Source organism: Drosophila tropicalis, unplaced genomic scaffold (genome assembly GCF_018151085.1).
Source record: "Drosophila tropicalis isolate 14030-0801.00 unplaced genomic scaffold, ASM1815108v1 contig_867, whole genome shotgun sequence".
NCBI lineage: Eukaryota > Metazoa > Arthropoda > Insecta > Diptera > Drosophilidae > Drosophila > Drosophila tropicalis.
The window spans coordinates 453,824-472,038 of record NW_027173362.1 but is presented as its reverse complement, the minus strand read 5'-3'; the positions used below and the strand labels follow the sequence as shown (position 1 = coordinate 472,038).

General features: G+C 39.1%; 1 protein-coding gene across 1 annotated transcript in view; it reads right to left on the bottom strand.

The window, feature by feature from the left end:
• Window positions 1-18,215, bottom strand: part of Ca-alpha1T (Ca[2+]-channel protein alpha[[1]] subunit T) — a 94,660-nt gene that overhangs the window by 36,639 nt on the left and 39,806 nt on the right. Inside the window, 5 exon segments of the mRNA XM_068298824.1 lie at window positions 928-966; window positions 4,029-4,203; window positions 4,264-4,495; window positions 5,880-5,991; window positions 11,935-12,819. Of these exon segments, the coding sequence (XP_068154925.1) occupies window positions 928-966; window positions 4,029-4,203; window positions 4,264-4,495; window positions 5,880-5,991; window positions 11,935-12,758 (1,382 nt within the window). The 5' untranslated portion in view covers window positions 12,759-12,819.

Sequence of the window (18,215 nt, the reverse complement as noted above, 5' to 3'; positions counted from 1 at the left end):
TAGATCAAACAAACTGGGTTTTTCGATAGTTCTTTCTCAGATGTATTGATTATTTATATAACTTCTCGTTATCATGATCTTTGTTATCGATTAGTTTTCGTTAAGTGTGTTCAATATTCATACAATAAATTGATAACAAGATCTGTGTTATCGATATAATTGCCTACATCTTCGATAGGAAGACAAAACATGGATCATAGTATAAAGTTAAATGGATGTTGTTATCTTGCTGAATTGTTTTAACATATAAATTATATATTTCATCATGACGTTATTGATAAGATATCATCAAAATTGTATTTTCGATATGATATTAATGTTGTAACCAGTTACATCAGTCGTTTCGAAGACGAAACAAAGAGAATGATTTGCCTTTTTTGTAATAAATGTGTGGAAATTGCCTTTGAATTTATGTTTCGATTCCATTTCAATAGATTTCTAGTGGCAATTAGGTATCAAATTTTACATTTTCATATATATCGGTTCATCTTTTATCTTCGATAATCGGCAGAGCTTGTTATCGGATATTGGATCTATTAGTCTGATTAAACGGTTAAAAGTGATTTGAAAGCGGACAGGCCAGAATAATCAATATTTGTATAGAGCGAATAGCTAGAGAGCTTCATAAAGATTCAGTTATTTAGTTTTTGCAGTTTTACTATATAGATTGAAAGATTATATATGTTCTGTATATGTATATGTATGTGTGAGTGTGTGTGTGTCTGTCTAAGGTGTATGCAATATAGATCCATAGATTCTTAAGTGTTTTAAGTAGTAAGTATTGCAAGAGTGCGTGTCTGTGTTTGTGTGTGTGTGTGAGTGTTTAAGTGTAGGTGTGTTCGTATCGTTATCTAGCTGTGTGTGTGGTGTGTGTGTGTGTGTGTTAGTTAGAAGGGGGGAGGGAGAAAATAAATCATTTTATCTTACGAGTTAACTCGGACTCGAACTCTGTACACTTCAGGTATCCTGTAAACAAAAAATTTGTTTCCCGGTATGATTTTTTGTTTTTTGTAATTGTAATTGTAATTGTAAGTTTAATTGTAATTGTAATTGTTATTGTTATTGTAATTTGTAATTTGTAATGTAATTGTTTTCTTATTTGCTTTTCGTTTTTGGTTTACTATTTATACTTATTTCGATTTGGTTCGCTTGGCTGCCAATTTGTTGTTTTTATTATTCATTTTTAATTTGGTCTCAACTTAAAAATAAATTGAAGAAATGATAAATTGGAAAAACAAAAACAATATTGTTTGTATATATATATTGAATATATATATAGATATTTTTGTATATCTATTTTGATATCTTTTATATTGTTGTTTGTTGCTCTGCATTTTATTGTTGTTGTTGTTGTTGTTGTTAATTGTTACTGTTATTGTTGATATTGTTGTTGTTTTTGTAGATGTTGTTCATTGTTTGTTTTGTTACATTTGTCTTGTTGTTGTTTTTTTTTTTGGGTTTTTTGTTGCCTACATTTGATATAAATGTATCGAAACACACACACACACAAAAATGTATGTTTGTATGTGTGTATGTGTGCACATTTGCACGATATCCGCATACGTATATATAAAAAAAAAAATTAATTGCCACTTGAAAATTGTGGTGGGTGGAGCATTGGTGATTGGATGATTTCTTCTGTGAATAGGTATAAAAGTGAGTGTGTGTGTGTGTGTGTGCGTGTGTGTATTTACAATGTGACTTTAAAACTTTATAATGTCACAACATTTGCTGCTGGTACAAAATTATAACAAATCCAATTTGATAAAGATGGAAAAACTAATAAAAAACAATAAAACAAAAAAAAGCTACAAACAATCAAAGTTTCTGCAAATTCCATTCGGTAGACCGAAGATTTTGTGGTCCTGCAGTTCTTTTACAGTTTTCTATACTCAGATGGAATAAGTTAATGCTTATTCGAATAGCTGGGAGAGAATACACGCAGGAATCATTCCAATCAACTATGGAAGGCCTGCAGGAACAGGAAACCAAAACCAAAAACTGTTCCGATGTGGAAAGCAAGGAAATTCAAGCCCGTTTGCAATATTTCAAAGTAAAGGCAATAAACGTATTTATTATTACATTACATCGGGTGATTTTTTAATCAAGCCCTCTGCTGCCAGCAACAATCAAACGTAATCTATAAAATTATGCAAAAATGTGAAGAGATCATCATAAATGTTGCCTACTTTGCGGCGCTTAAATAAATTTCCAATGAATTTTCCATTCATTATGTACATTTGTGTATGTAGATAATTATGCAAATGAAAATATATGCATTAAGTTAAGACCCTTCAATGACAATCAAAATTGCTTATAGGTGCGACCTACTTTTTGTCACTTCGGCAGGGCGTGGGAAGCTTATTAACCAAAAGCGGAGCGGGGCGGGTGGGGCGGTGTGTGGGGAACAAAAATACAAAAATTACAATTTAATACAGAATTCGTTACATACATACATAAATACATATATATGTACGTCATGCAAAATAATAAAAAATGTGTGTACAAAATCATTCGTTTTGGAAATTTTCATTTTACTTTGGTGATCAAATTTAAATATTTCAAACCGAAATCGATCGAATGAACACAGACAGACAAAAACAACAAATATGTAGTTTGTTCATGGAAATGTAACATTGCTAGAATACATTTGGGTCGGTGGTAGGAAACAAAAGAAAATATTTAACTAGCATTTCTTTAGCAGCAACTGAACGAAAAAGTGTTGCCTACATTTTAGGGTAAAAACATTGCAAAATTTTGTATGTGATTTGTGTGTGTGAGAGGGAGAGAGAGAGAGAGAGAAAAAGCGTGTGTTCTGCTGTTTCTGACATTGCTGCCACTGCCACAACTGCCCGACACACACACACACACACTCACACACACATATACACAAACAATGCAAATGATAAATGATTGTTTGGGGGCAAGTTGAAAATCTTTGCCAGCTGCCAAAGGCGAAGGTAGAAAACTGAGTCAGCTAGTAAGAAAGAAGCACCGTGGGACCCATACAAAAAGTAAACAGGAAAGAAAGATGGCAGAAAATGGAGGGAGAGGGAAGAGAAGAGGAGAGGATAGATACTAATCGATGCATTTCAAATTGAGTGTGTTGGTCTTCACACAATTGAGTTAATTTTGATCGAGCCATTTGAATCGTTGTTGGTTGGAATTCCAGTTATTGCGTTTGCGCCACTGTGGAATGTCTAATGCTGTCAATTGGAATGACAGTAGAGCCACAATGCCACTACCACTAGCATTTTGTGGCATACCACAGAGAGATTTCGCAATCAGTGTCAGACGATAACTTCATCAAATTGACAGAGTGCCACTCCGACGGCCTCCCATGGGCGGTGATGCTGATGTCTGGGCATTTCGCCATTAACTTTCATCTATCAATTGAATTCTTGGTAAGCAAATTGCACCAAGTCACTTGTATGTGAGTGTGCGTGTGTGTTTTTAGGTCGTGTAAGTGTGCGTGTGCGTGTGCAAGTGTGCGTGTGCTTATGCGTGTCTCGAGTGTAAGTGTGGCCTCTTGAGTGGCTAAAAAAGCAAAAGCTAAAGCCAAAAAACAACATGAAAAAAGCAGCCATTTTGGCCAGATGCACTCAAAAGCCATCTCAAAATATGAAGCTAAAGCTGATGCTGAGCTGATGATGATGATCGTCAATACTTTCCGAAAGTTCTAACCGATAAGATAAGAACAAAACACAAAACGTAAATAAAAAAGTAACAAAGAATATTGAAAATCGAAAAGAAAATGCATTTACACGATATATACAGTAAGTTTTTCAAATATATTTATATCAGAGAAATTTTCATTGGCCACCATCTGCTGATAAAAGACACAAAGGACCGTTGACTGCTCCATCAATCTGGCACATGAGTCCTTAACACAGCTGGGCTCGATCCCACAAAGATATACATATATGTATATACAAATATCTCAATTTAAAAACAAAAACCTTCACCTTTTATGCCACTTTTTTTTCTTTGTTTTTGTTGCTGCTGCTGTTGCTGCTTGTGGTACTTACGTTATGGGATATATCATGCCCTTCGATCGGTCTAGAGTGCAACGCTGCCGCAATATCCCTTCCCACAGCTGTACACCGATGATGCCGAATATGAAGAACACAAAGAAGCAGAGCAAGAGCACATTGCCCAACATGGGCAACGTATCCAGCAGAAGCATCACCAAAATTCTCATACCTGTGAACGCAAAGAGAGATGGCAAATGATGGCAGCTCCAGAATCAGAAATTCTACTCACTTGGTATTCGATTGATCGCCCTCAATGGCCTCAGCACTCGTATCGTTCGGATGGCCGTCAAATTGAGATTCTCCACATGCATCACATATTCCAGCAGGCCGGATAGTACAATGAAGAAGTCTAGGCGATTCCATGAATCGGCGAAATACGTGTTCTTGCCGCACATGCCCATGGCAACCATTTTGATGGTCATCTCCAAAGCGAAAAATGCAAAAATGATGTCATCAAAGATCTAATCCCGAACGAGAAACAAAAACAAAAAAGACCAAAGCGATATAATGGTTAATATTCGTTTGTGCAAGGCGCAAACGGAAAAGAAATGGGATGTATGTTGAATGCAAAATCAGGATAAGTCAAAGGATTCAATAGAGTTATATATAATGTGAAATGTGAAAAATTGGATAGCCAACTTAGTTCAAGGCTACAGCTCATTGGGAATGACTATTTCTTATCCGATTTCCCAGTTCTTCCTTCGTCCTACTCGGTTCAAATGGATTATCATAACCTAAGTTAAAGGTAAATTCTTAAGAGAATTTGAAACGTTCTTAATTATTTTGTTTGTCAAGATGTGAAATTTTTTTAAGGGCCATTTGAATATCATCATTGTATTACGACCCAGAAAGAGGAGGGAGTTGGAAACGTAATTAGAACTAATACTCAATGTGTACAATTGTGGTGTGTATAGACACCAGGACAACGAAAGTCAGAGTTGGAAGCTTCCTCATTTTATTTTTAGCTTGAAGTCGTATTTCGGGTGTCGACCTACATACATGTTGAGCAGTAAGAGATCCTCGAAATGAACTCAAAAGCCATTGGAAGTGCAAGGACTTTCTCCTATAGCCATTTGCCATGCTTAACTTAACATTTCAGCCACCTCGCAGACACACACACACAAACATACATGCATGCACACCCATATGGAGTCTCTTGGTTTCATTCTTTATCTGCGGCGTCTTCGTCTTGGTAATTTGGGGCGCCACTTATGCGGCATGACTGTCGCTGTCATTTTGTTGCTCTTGTAGTCCTGTTGCCAATTTTTGGGTCCTGTCGTGTTACTTTACACTTCGCTGCGGCCAAAATGTCGCCTGACTTACAAAAATACTAAAAAAACACACACACACACACACTGACACACACTGAAGCTCTTATGTTTAACAAGAACATTTTCGCACGTTGCGCACAGCATTTTCTCTATGCTCTGTAATTGGCATCAGCTCGCCCCTACGACCGTAGATGGGCGTACGTCCACCCTCTATCTTCGTCCATGTCATTCAGTCTTTACACCCTACACACTCCACTCCATGTGCCTTGTGCCTTGTGCCGGGTGCCTGGTGCCGTGTGCCCAGGTCTCTGTCTAATGAGGCGAAGTGCCTCTCGTTTGATGTCATCAGTGTGGCAAGGCAAACGCAGGAAGTGAGCCAAAAAATTGCTTAAATAAATGGCATTTAATGTGACAGGATGAGAGGCAGCAAAATACAAGACAAAAAAAAAAAAAAAAAACAAAACGGAACAGTGCAGAACGAGAGAAAAGAATATGTAGGTAGGTATGTGGGGGAAAAAGAGATGGCGTCGAAGAAGGGATTGGATGGATGGGTTGATATATGTATATTACTCACCTGCAGTATCTTGCAGCGATTCGTTACACAGGCATCGTCCACACAGGGCTGATACATGCCTAGGGTAATGCAATTCAGGAGGATGGCCAGAATGGAGACACGCTCAAACCACGTGAATATTTTCAATCAGTTAAGGAATAAAACCAAACGCAAAGCGAATCAACGAACATTTCAGTTGCCTACTTTAGGGGAGAAGACTCTCTCGACGGGGAACGGCTGAGGCAGAGGCAGAAAGAAAGATAATGTTCACTCAAGTGCCCGTCAATTTGCCATTGCATTTCGTCCTTCGTACAGAAATAGCGCAAATTGATGACAGTCATTCAGAGTCAGTTTTATCCTACTTTCTGTCTTTCCCTCCCGCCATATTCCGCGTTCGCCCGTGCCCCACAGAATCTGTCTAGTTCGCTTTCAAATTTTTTGTATCTTCTTTTCCTTTTTCTCGTTTCTTTTTCTGTGTCCATAAAATACATTTGCGGTTGGAGATTATGCGAAACAAGTTCGTAATGCGGTCACGAACCAAATCCGATCACGTCGCCCAGTTGTTAGTTGAAGTCAGAATGAGGGAGAAAATACGAATATACGACTACTTGCATTGCGGACAGAGAAATCCAGTTCTAAATTTCATCGCTTAAGCACCCTTAGGGGGATTTTAAAATTTGCACAATGTGAAACAGGAAAACGTTTCCCCAATGTGCGTGTCTCCTTCTTTCCCTCTTCAATTTGATAAACTCATTGACATTGGGATGTTTATTTTGGGCATGATACTGAATCATTTTATCATTGATTTCTGCTTAGAGCAGGGGAAGGGCACACCACTCTTTTGTAGTGTTGGCTAACGCGACCTCGTTTAATTAGCTGTGCAGTGTTGTGCAATGTTGCAAATGCAAATTCATATTACTGGCAGGGCCATCAATTGAATTGGTGGCCAATCGGAGCTCTCCGGTAATATGGGCCATGGAATATATATTCCGGAATTCCACCTCGACAATGGCATTTGATTTTCATGCTTTCAATCGCAAATACTAGGTTGGTGGGTATTCACAATGATTTCCATTTTTTACATTTCACATTTACTTCTGTTGTTGTTGGTGTTGTTGTAGCAATTTGTTGCGATTTTTGTACGCTTGCCCGGTCAAATTGACCCAGGCCCTCCCAGACCACCGCTCTCGGCTTTCCGCTCTCCATTTCCATTTCGTCATCTCACCATGCGCTCAACTCGACCGACTTTACGCTCGACTTAATTTGTTTACTGTTGGTTTGGGGGTCATAGCCAAATCAAAAATAATGCTCGCCAGCCGATTCAGAAACCTAAGTTCCCCTCCTTTCCCAAAGTGTGCCCTGCTTTCTCCCTTTAGCGCTCTTACAAAACGAAATGAATGCGCCAGGGTCACTGTTTGGCGCTGCTGCCATTGCTGCTGGAGTGTCGCATATTTGTGCTGCTGCAATATTTATAGAGGCCGAGAATCGAGAGGGGGCGTCTCTCACACACACACACACACAGACACATACTTACATATAGATAGATATATCTTTTGGGCTCTGCCCCTGCCTCTGGCTCTTTCTCTTACTCTGTCTCTCTTTGCCCTTTTGTGTTGTCTGGTGCTTTTCACATTTGTTTTTATGGCACAGACGCGATCCGAAACCCAACCTGACCTGCATATGCCTACTACTACCGCTGGTGGCCTCCTAATGAATTGCAAGGCCTGGGCAATTGTCCTTTTTTTTGTTTGCCCCTCGGTTTTTATTTCTTTGTTTTGTTTTGCCTTTTTTATTTCATTTTATTGCTGTTGTTGCGGCCTCCCTGGTTCTTTTTTTGTAGTTGTTTTATCTTTAATTGTGCGTTAATAGCGTAAACATTTTTCGTTGCCATTTCATGTTGTTGTTGTTGTTGGGACTGTTTGTTGCTTAATAGCACAACGAACGCACAAGAAAGAAAAATAAAAAGGCAACAACAAAAAACAACAATTTGTATCCTTGATGTTGCTGGCGGTTTTGGCCTTGGCTTTGCTTGTGCCAATGGCTCAGCCTTTTGAAAATGCATTTAAAACTTATGCCCGAAAGTGTTTAGCAAAGCCTTTTAGTCGCATAATAAGTGGAAATCGGTTCTCCATCATCTTAGCTTGAGTTTCCTTTGGAAGCGAAAAAGAGAGAGAAAAGTAGTTAAACTAAAGCATACTTTTGAGGGACCAACTGGCACTGGTGCTGCCTACTTCTAGGTGCCAGCATTTTCCCAGTGTTGAGTAGTTTTATATGAGGCAAAACTTGCCAAAGCTCATCTAATACTACACACTGATCTCTTGAGCTAAAATTTTTGAAAATTCAATATCCAAATTGTAGTTGATGTTGGATTTCGGACTCAAGTGTTTCAAGTGGTTTTGCCTGCATGTAATGAATACCCGTCAAGCACGTAATAACCGCTCGACGGGGCTAATGGCCTGACCTAACCATCTGATGTGTTCGTACATGGCATAATTAGTTATGGGCGTGGCAGCGGTCTCACATTACCAAATAAAGAGAAGAGAAGTGCACAAAAAAACCCAAAAAAAACAAAAAAATGAGACGACAACCCGAGACATACTAATGATGCCCCCTAATGGGCATTGCCCATCATAAGGATGCCAAGTAAAATGTTATACTCCCGCTCCGATGCTTCTTCTCTTTCTCTGTCATTCTCCATCTCTTTCAGTCTCCTTCTCAGTTGCTGTCCATGCTGTCGTTTCCCAAGGTAGCCACCATATTCCAAGGCACGTGCCGCTTCGCTCACATTTCATGCTAAAAGCGCTGTAAAAATGCCTCGACAACTTTTAGAGTGGATTCTCTATTCTATCTATCTCACTATTATTCCCACTGTCACTTTATCGTCGTGCTCTCCCAGGGAAAACTGCAAGCTACGAAAAAACTAATATTTTCTATTCACAAACAAAATGAAAAAACGAAAACACGAAAATGTATTCGCGTCTCAAATCACTTTCCAATCGAAGAAAACATAAAGTTGCTTTTGCTTCGATAGGCAAGGTCTTTCGTCTTTCCATCTTGGGCGACATAATGGCGCTCGGAACTTTTTGCCAAATGGCTCAGTTGACCTCAACAACAACAACAACAACAACAACAACAGCTGTAGTAACTGCATCAGCAGCAACTGGCCCAAAAGATTTGCCAGTATGTCGCCAGGAGCCATAAAAAAACCACAAAGACCCGAAAATAAAAAAAACTGCCAAAAAAAAAACGGAAAAACAGAAACTTAAATTAGTTTTAGTAAAAATTGCAGGAACCAAGCATTCAATTACTTTCTGGTCAATTGAAATGCAAGTGAAATAGTCAAAGTTTTCCTTCACTTTAGTATATATAAGGCTAAGCGACGAATGGGGAAAGGTCTAGAGGGAGGGAGCGTCATCGTCGTAAACTTCAATGGCAAAACCAAAACTAACCAAAACCAAACCGACATCTATAAAACGACAATGATATTGAATATACAGACCAGACAATGGTTATTTTCAGATGATGGCAAAGTGGGAGAGAGAAAGAGAGAGGGGAATTGATTCCTCAATCGAGGTATGTACATACATACATATATATAGACCAAATCAAAATTTATGGCAAACAATTAAATGGCAAGTGTCGAGAGAGCGATTATGATGCAATCTGAAAATGCACAAACTCGACAAGAATGTTAAGAGAAGTTTTGTTGTAAGTTTGGCAATCGACCTCAGAGTATCGGATAACTCATCATCATTTCAATTAGCAAAGCAATTATTCACCATAAACAGACGCAACAGACGGCTAAGCAAACTAGCCATAAACTGTTTTCATATTTTCTCAGCTTCAGAAGTCATTTGGTTAAAAAATCTTGATTCATTTTATTGGCTTCACTTGGGCAGACTCATGTATTTGGAGGTTGGCACCCGATACCTCTCAACTCAGCAATCTTCATTCAAAGTTTACCATTTGCGACAAGCGAACAGAACAGACCTTTTCGGACCATTATGGCCAAGTTATAACCTATAGAGGTATGGATTATATGTGGTTCCGAAAGTAAGACAAATAATCCTTGACAATGTAATGCCTTTTGAATATATAAGACGACTATGTTTACAGTATAAAATGATAATCTTCAAGAGTATATTAATAGGTGTTTGTAGTGTAGAGACAGAAGCCTATCGGTTCCTCTATCATTATAAATGATATGTGATAGTATATGGTTGATTTTGAAATAAAACTAGACCAAAATCCTAATAAAACATTCGATTCGTATTATATTGGCAAGAAAGAAAGCTGGAAACATAAAATTGGGAACAAAGAAATGAAAGTCATCAAAGTTTTAAAGATAAAAATTCACTAAAAAAATAGAAACATGTTTTAAATTTAAGGAGCAGAGATATTTTTGATGGTTCGACTAACAAGATGTCGGTTATAAATATATGACACCATTATCCTTCATTAGAAGCAGTCTATGGCAATTATGATTATAACTCCATTAGAACCACAATATGTAAATTTCATTTGCATACGAGTTTATGTATGTATGTGTTTAGATATACAACCATCATGGCTTATCCCTGTTACTTACTTAGCACATTTCACATTTACCATTGCTAACTCATTATCATAATTTATTTTATTTCATCTCTTAACTTTGCACTCCATTTTCCATCTTCCATCAAGCATCTACCATATCCATCTCAATTTTTATCTCTTGCTACCATTCAATGTCATTCCCTCACATACATATGAACGTGCGTTCGTCTCTATCCATCAGAACTGACTGGGTGACTGGGTGACTGAGTGACTGGGTGACTGGGTGACTGACTGACTCACTAACTGACTGGCTCACACATTGTGTTTGCCTTTGCTTTTGCTTTTAATGTATAAATAAATATCAACGTCAGTCAATTTTAATTTCAGGTTAAATTAAATGTGAAGTGCGCAGAAAAGTATGCAAAGCGATTTTTCATGCACTTGCCATAAACAGCAGAGGAGCAGAGGCAAGGGAGATATAAAAAGAGAGCTGGAGCCTGTCTTCGATGGCTAAGAGGGTGGGTACGAGGCTGAGAGACTGAGAGAACAGAATGATTGAGCCCACTGATTGGCGCACATTATATGTGCCGCAAACTCAGGCTGCTGTTGATGGAGTAGCAACAACAACAGCAGCAACAGCAGCAACAGCAGCAACAGCAGCAACGACAACGACAACAACAATATTATGAAGGAAATGCCATAGCAGCAACTGGGACAGGAACTGACTACCCATTGGGGACTGAAGCAACTGACTCCCGTCTCCTGAATGATGAGTTGCGTTCTGGCATATATGTATATGCCTATTTATTTATGCCACACACACACACACTCTCAGAGGGGCGGAGGGGATGAGAGTGTCCCACACAGACGTACCTGCACTTGTCGTTGACATTGGTGCATGAATATTGCATCTGGCAACAGCCAACAGGCATCAGGAAGAAAGGACAAGGACATGTGGCAAACGGCAGGAGACATAAAAAACAACAACAGATAAAATTCTCTACGCTCTGAATACAAAACGAAAGAAATTCTGATCGATATCATGTACACTTGGAATCTATTTGATAATCCTGGCCCAATAGACAAATTGGATGGAAATATTTAATAGGAATAGTTAGAGATGTTTAAAATTATAGTTAAACGCCTTTAGCTGCATCGTCAGCGACATGTCCTTGAGCCTTCACAGCTGGACAAGAACAAAAGCGAAGGTAGTCAGAAGGCGGGGAGTTAGAGGAAGAAAGAGAAAGAGAGGGAATGGCAAGTAGCACAAAGGAGTAAAGGAAGGGAAGGAGAAGAGAAACACACGAATTGTAAAAATCAATAGGCTCGCATATCCTGGGAAAATATGAGACAAGGACGCGCTCTGTTTGCTTTGTCAGAATCCCGCAAGCGGGCAAAAACAACCAACGAAGGACAAAGCCAATTAGATGCTTCTAACCTTCTCCCCCATCCGAGCCTAGCGCAGCCCGTTTAACGTTCCCGCCCCTTCATGCAGTTTAAAAGTGCATTTGGTTTTTTGTGTTTTTGTGGAAAAGGATATGGATTTGTAATGAGCATCAGGCACCAGTTGCGTGGCCGCGTATACTGAGTAAGTGCCATCATCGATATCTCTGGGAAGCCAGGATAGGGTAGATTTGGTTCTCCGGACGATGAGCTGGATGACGAGGATGAGGAAGTGTGCGATGAGGCGTCACCGTCATCGGAACTGCAGCTGCCATTGCAACTGGAAGCGGTCGATGAGTTGCCACCGGATGTTGGGCCCAATGTGGATGAGACGCCACTATGACGTCGGCCACCACCCGCCCGACGACGTACAGGAGCAGGCTCACGATCGCGGTCACGATCACGATCACGATGGCGATCTCGTGCCGCCGATGCCGAGGCATTCGATGGCTGGCGATGTGGACGATGGTGACGTGCCGCTGCCGCCGCCGCTGTGGCTGTCGCTGCGGATGAATTTGCTATACTAGTTGCCCGCACCAGAGTCGATGCCTTGGCATTGGTGGAGGAACTCGTTTTCCGCACTCTCTGACTGCCTTGGGAACGTGACGATCTCTGTGATTGCTGTCCGGCTCCGCTTGTGCCATCGCCGCCATCGACAATCACCGTCATGGGTGGCTCTTCGTTGGAATGCATTTGATTTAATTTCTTTGAGCTGCTTCTCTGCTGCTGCAGCTGCTGCTGCTGATGATGATTGTTGTTATTGTAGCCGGTTGTTGCTGCTGCTGATGATCCTGCAACGCGTCGCCGCTGCCCATTGTTGGCCGTCTGATTAGCTCGTGCGCCTCCGACAACGCCAACGCCTGCTGCTGCTCCTGCTCCTGCTCCTGTTGCTGACTCAATAATGGCCGCTTGTTGCAGCATTTTCCTTTGGCTATGCAACAACGTCTGGGCCACCAAAGGCAGCTCTGGTCATTCCATTTCCCTGCAACACACAAGAGGGAGAGAGAAAAATGAAAAAAACGATTATTCACAGTTAACCAACAGTCGCAGTTTTCCTCCTCACTATTATTCTAAACTTGAACTGTTTCTTTACTTTGCTTAAGATAATTCAACTTCATTCAACTTCATTCAACTTCATTCATTCATTTATTCACTAATATTGATATATACATTTCATTTGTGTGAGTAACATTCTAAGGGTTAAGAGTTCATATGTTACAATTACTAGACACTGATGCTTAACGATAATACATATATTATGAAATTAGTTGGGCAGAAAATTTGATTAAAAAATCTCTTGAAGTGAATCATTAAACTTGAATTAAATAAATAAATCAATAAATTTGTATTGAGAATGAAAGAGATGGCCAACATCGGTTGATGCTTTCATACAGTCTAAATGTTTTGAACAATTGATCATCTATCAATCTTTGAATTTTAAGTTTTTTGACTCTATATTTTGAGGATGTATTAAGGAGTTCTTGTTTAGAACTTTTCTTGGCCAACTTGTGGAAGGTTGCCATCAAAATGGCTAAACAATAATTGAAATACATATACTACAAGGATATTTCTCGGTCGTTTTACATGTTCTTAAATGGAAATGAAATGGAAAGAGCAAATGTTTAAAATGTTTAAATGTTTAACAGGTAAGGCAAGGTGTCAAAGTCAATAGTATATCAAGTACAAGTACGTATCCCATTCGATGTATAAGTCCTTATATAGAAATGCAATGTTAAACTGAGCCATATGTATATAGCAGTTAGCAGTTAGATAGTTTATGTAATGTTTTCAATGTTTTAGTCCTTTTGTAACTTTAGCTTTTGCATGTTCATTTCAAGGACCTCTGAGTGCCTCTGTGAGCTTCCTTTAAGAATTCAAGTTGATATAACTACAATAAGTATTACCATTTCGTTCTGAAATGAAACCCACAGATTCATTGGACTTGAATGAGATTATAATTTACCACGAAAAAGGAATTTATTAAAGGACGAATTAAACGTAGTCAAAAATGACTTTCGGGGTAAGATATTTTAGCATTTAATATTTGCTTGGAGTTTTTAGGAGATTTCATGTAAAGAAAATGTGTTCCTAGATGCATTCGCTTTTACCTAATGCTAACTTAACAGATATGTATATGCAAATACATATATATATGTAGGTATACCTAAATAACATTATCTACATTAATGTTACTACATACATATATAGGCACCTATCTATACATTTTTATCTTTGCCGATTTCTTCTTCTTTATCAAATATTAATTGCTTGATGGTAATCACATTTATCAAGTTGATCATTAAAGAGCAGTTAAGCACATCACTAACACGCTCAGGTGTAGAGCTGTGTGTGTGTGTGTATAGACCAAAAACCCGACATATTTGAAGGATTGCCAGAGCAAGGGATGAGACAGGGTAGAGCAGGGCAGGTGGGTTTGGTCTACGTGCAAAGTTTGTGAATTGATTTTTAATGCGACGCCTTCAGCTGGCGCCAGCCACCAAAAAGGAACCTTTTCCCACCACAAACCATCAGACTCCTGTTTGGAGGAATGCCTCCCCCACCCACATAATGAAGCCAAAACATAATTTATATGCACACGTGCGTTTGAGTGTGTATGTATGTATGTATGTATGTATGTGTGGGTTCTGTGGAAGGGACGTAAAAATAATGAGCAGCATATTTTGCAGCCAACGAACAAAAATTTTCAAGCAACAAAACTTGTATGTATATGCGCGTGTGTGCGTGCGTATGTGTGTGTGTGTATGTGTATGGGTATGTATATGTTTGTGTGTGTGTTCAATCATTAATTACAGACCATGTGAGTGGGTGAGTATATTAGAGGCAGAACAACACATTAACGAGCCAAAAAGTGCTACGTTGTGGTTTTTAACACTCACACACACACACACACACACATAGATTTACACCTATGTATGTGTGTGGGTCTATACCTAGGATCATACTAGCACAGCAGCAGTTGTGCAGAAATTGGTTTATTGATGGGCTGTGCCAATAAAAGCAAAAACGACACCAAGGACAACAGGACAACAGCAACAAGCAACATCAAAAACAACTTTTGCATAGTTGCCACCAAACAACAGCAAGAACAACAACAACAACAACAGCAACACCGGAAACGGAAACTACAAAGGCCGCAGAATGTATTTCGCATGAGTATGAGCAACGATGCCAAGATTACCGTAGCACAAGTTGAAAATTAGAGTCGAAACTTTCTTCGACTACAATAACTTTACCGCTTTGCCAAAGACTTCAAAATGTGCAATTTCACTTAAATGAATTGTAATTCACAACTAGTTTAAGCGCTAATGACAGGGTATAGCGTTGTTAGGCTTGTGTCTGTGGCAACTTCTACAAATGATGGAATATTATGGTTTTCGAGATCGAAACGTTTGTCTTTAATCAACATCGAGCCAGCTAATGACCAAGGTTGAATAGACCGTTAAAGGAGGATGTCCGACTCGACTGAAGATATTTGAAAATATCGAACTTAGAGGCATATCTGAAAGACTAAAGCCTAAAAGTATGCAATCAACTAAAAATGATTTTATCGCAAACTTCTAGCCTTCAAAAAGGATAGGTAATGGCACGCCCATTGTCTTTGAGACCGTTCGAACACGTGTCGATAGTGGTATACACATAGATAGAAGGGAGAAGGAGGTAGTCTTAGCGATTTGTTTTTTTGTTATTGTTAATGCTGACTTTTTGTGAGCTCGTGGAAATCAAAATAATTAATTGTTTAGTGGCGCCATTTGTTCCAATACCGGAAACGGAAGTCAGGGCCAAGACAAACACAGGACATGAAGCCAAGTTTTGCCGCACACCCTCACACCACCCTTTACACACACACACACACACACACACGCATATAAAGCGTGAGAGAGCGGGAGCAGAAAGTAAATTTGAATTGTTCAAGCCAAAAACAGCAACAAAAACAAAAACAAGAACAAGTCAATGTTTAATTAAGCCCAAAAATAACATGAAACATAAGGGAGGGGACGATGGGTGGACGACGAGGGGCGGAATGTTTTGGGTTTGGGGTTAAACCCAGAAGGGGAATTGCTAAGGATATGAAAAACAGCAAATGCAAAATGGAAAATAATGGGATCAATGTGACACTCCAAATATGTCAAAAAATATTAATTCGTTAACATTTTGAAATGGGTACGCCCCCTCGCAACCCTCCCCCTACCCCGCCACGTCAACAGAGCCCACACAAATATGACCCCTTAAGTTGGGATTTATGAGAGATATCAGGGTAATCGATATGGCATTACAACTTCATACCCGATTTAATCCCCATCAAATTTACAAACATACTCAGGCACACACACACACACACATAGATGGATAGATAATAATATTGTTTCAAGTTTTTTGTTTCGAATAAATCGACCTTAGAATACTCATGAGATCAAAATGTAAACTGTAAAGCTATATCAGAGGTTGTGGAACTATTATTGACAGACATTTTCTAATGACTTTTGGCCTACAATATCCATTTGCTCCTAGTGGAAAAGCTACTTATCAAAAATGGAATCCACACTCTAGTCAGAATAAAGGTTAACTTGATGACTGATATGCCCAATTCCATTTCTAGGCCCAGGGTATTTGGCTAACTAACAAAAAAAGGACACACAAATCCAGTTATAATTCACATTTAAATGTAAAATCAGCCGAGGCCTCTGTCATTGATAGCTGTCGCAATAACAGTGTAACAGCAGAGAGAACACAAAATAACAACATCCATGTGAAGTAAATAGTAAAGGAAAATACGCATACGCAGCGTTGTGCAGGCTTCGAGCATATAAATCAAAGCCAGCGCCGACTTGTCGCCAAAGCGCTCAGATGGAAATGGAAATGGCAATGGAGACAGAAGAAGACAGAATAAAGATGTCTGCGTTTTTATTTCACTTTTTTGTTTTTGGTTTTTTGTCAACTGATTGTGAAATTTATGTTTCGGTCTCTGGCATTGGCATCGCCTTTCACACATATTAGCATAAGCATAAATAAACTGAAACAAAGAAAAAGGCAAGAAGAATAAGATTATTTCAAGTGATATATGAGTTTATGCCAACATTTCGTTCTTATAACTTATATGATAATCCTTTGTGCCAGAGAGTGAAATATCTGGAAACCCGATCGAATTCGGTAGAAAGCAAAAAAACAAAGCAAAACCTTTCCAAGTCTTTCTAGTGGCAACAAAAAAGTAAGTAACAATATTATTAACTATATTAACTAATTGGCAAACATTTGCTTAAAGCTCTTGACCCTATCCTTAGCCCTTTTCATTGGCGCGCTTGATTAGGTAATTTTTGAACACACCTCGTACCCAAGATGCGGAAAATGGCTACTAACAAATATCTTAAAGAGTTAGCATGAAAATCTTAGAACCATTTCGAAGGAACCAACTTCGACAGAGAATGAGCTGGAATAGATTATAGTTTTTTATATTCCTGATGGACAGTCATGAAATATCAAGATAATAGTTCATTTTTTGTCATTTTGAAAAGAAATGAAAATTGTTGATTGTCTGCTCGGTTTGCTTATCTTTTGCTGTAGATTGTTGCTCATTTCGCCTCCATTAGGCAATGAAATGGTTACCAGCCAGTTGGTTGGGGCGGTCAGAGCAGATTAGATTGGACAGAAGTGGTGAAGAGGGCTCAAGGGGGTACGGGTGGGGGAGAGGTCTGCTCTCCAGGGATATATTTAGCATTAATATTTATGATTGCCCATCTCATCGGTGCTCATCGATAGTCGACTGGCCGTCCTGTCGTCCGTATAAGTAGCCAATACTCTTGGTTTAACTTTGTTTTGCCCAACATTTTCTTTTGTGCTTTTTCTTTCTCTCCCTCTCTCTCTCTCTCTCTCTCTCTCTCTCTCTCTCTCTCTCTCTTTCTCTATGGAAGTCTGTCTGTTGTTCTCTTTTCATTGCTTGCTTATTGCGCTGATTTTATTATTATTTTTATTTCGCATAGCATGAACATAAAAAGGGCAAACAAAAACGAAACGAAACGCAATGCAAAGAAAAGAAATGAAAGAAAAAAACTGAAACTCAAACTCATTTTCTTTTTCTTCACCTGCCCAAGCAAGTTCACACAGATACACACACTCACACACACATACACCCAGACAGATTCAGAGTGATTCTGAGATACAAATACAGATACAGAAGCACACGCACAGATTTAAAGTTATTTCCATTTCATTTTCCAATTTCATTGCCCTCTATCTCCTTTTCTCTTTCTGTGTGTCTCTCTCTCTTTCTCTGACTAACTTTTGCAATACCCCGCAGGATGTAGGGCTAAAATGCTAGCATTGCTTCGAAAATCTTGCTATCATCTGACATCAGATCCAATA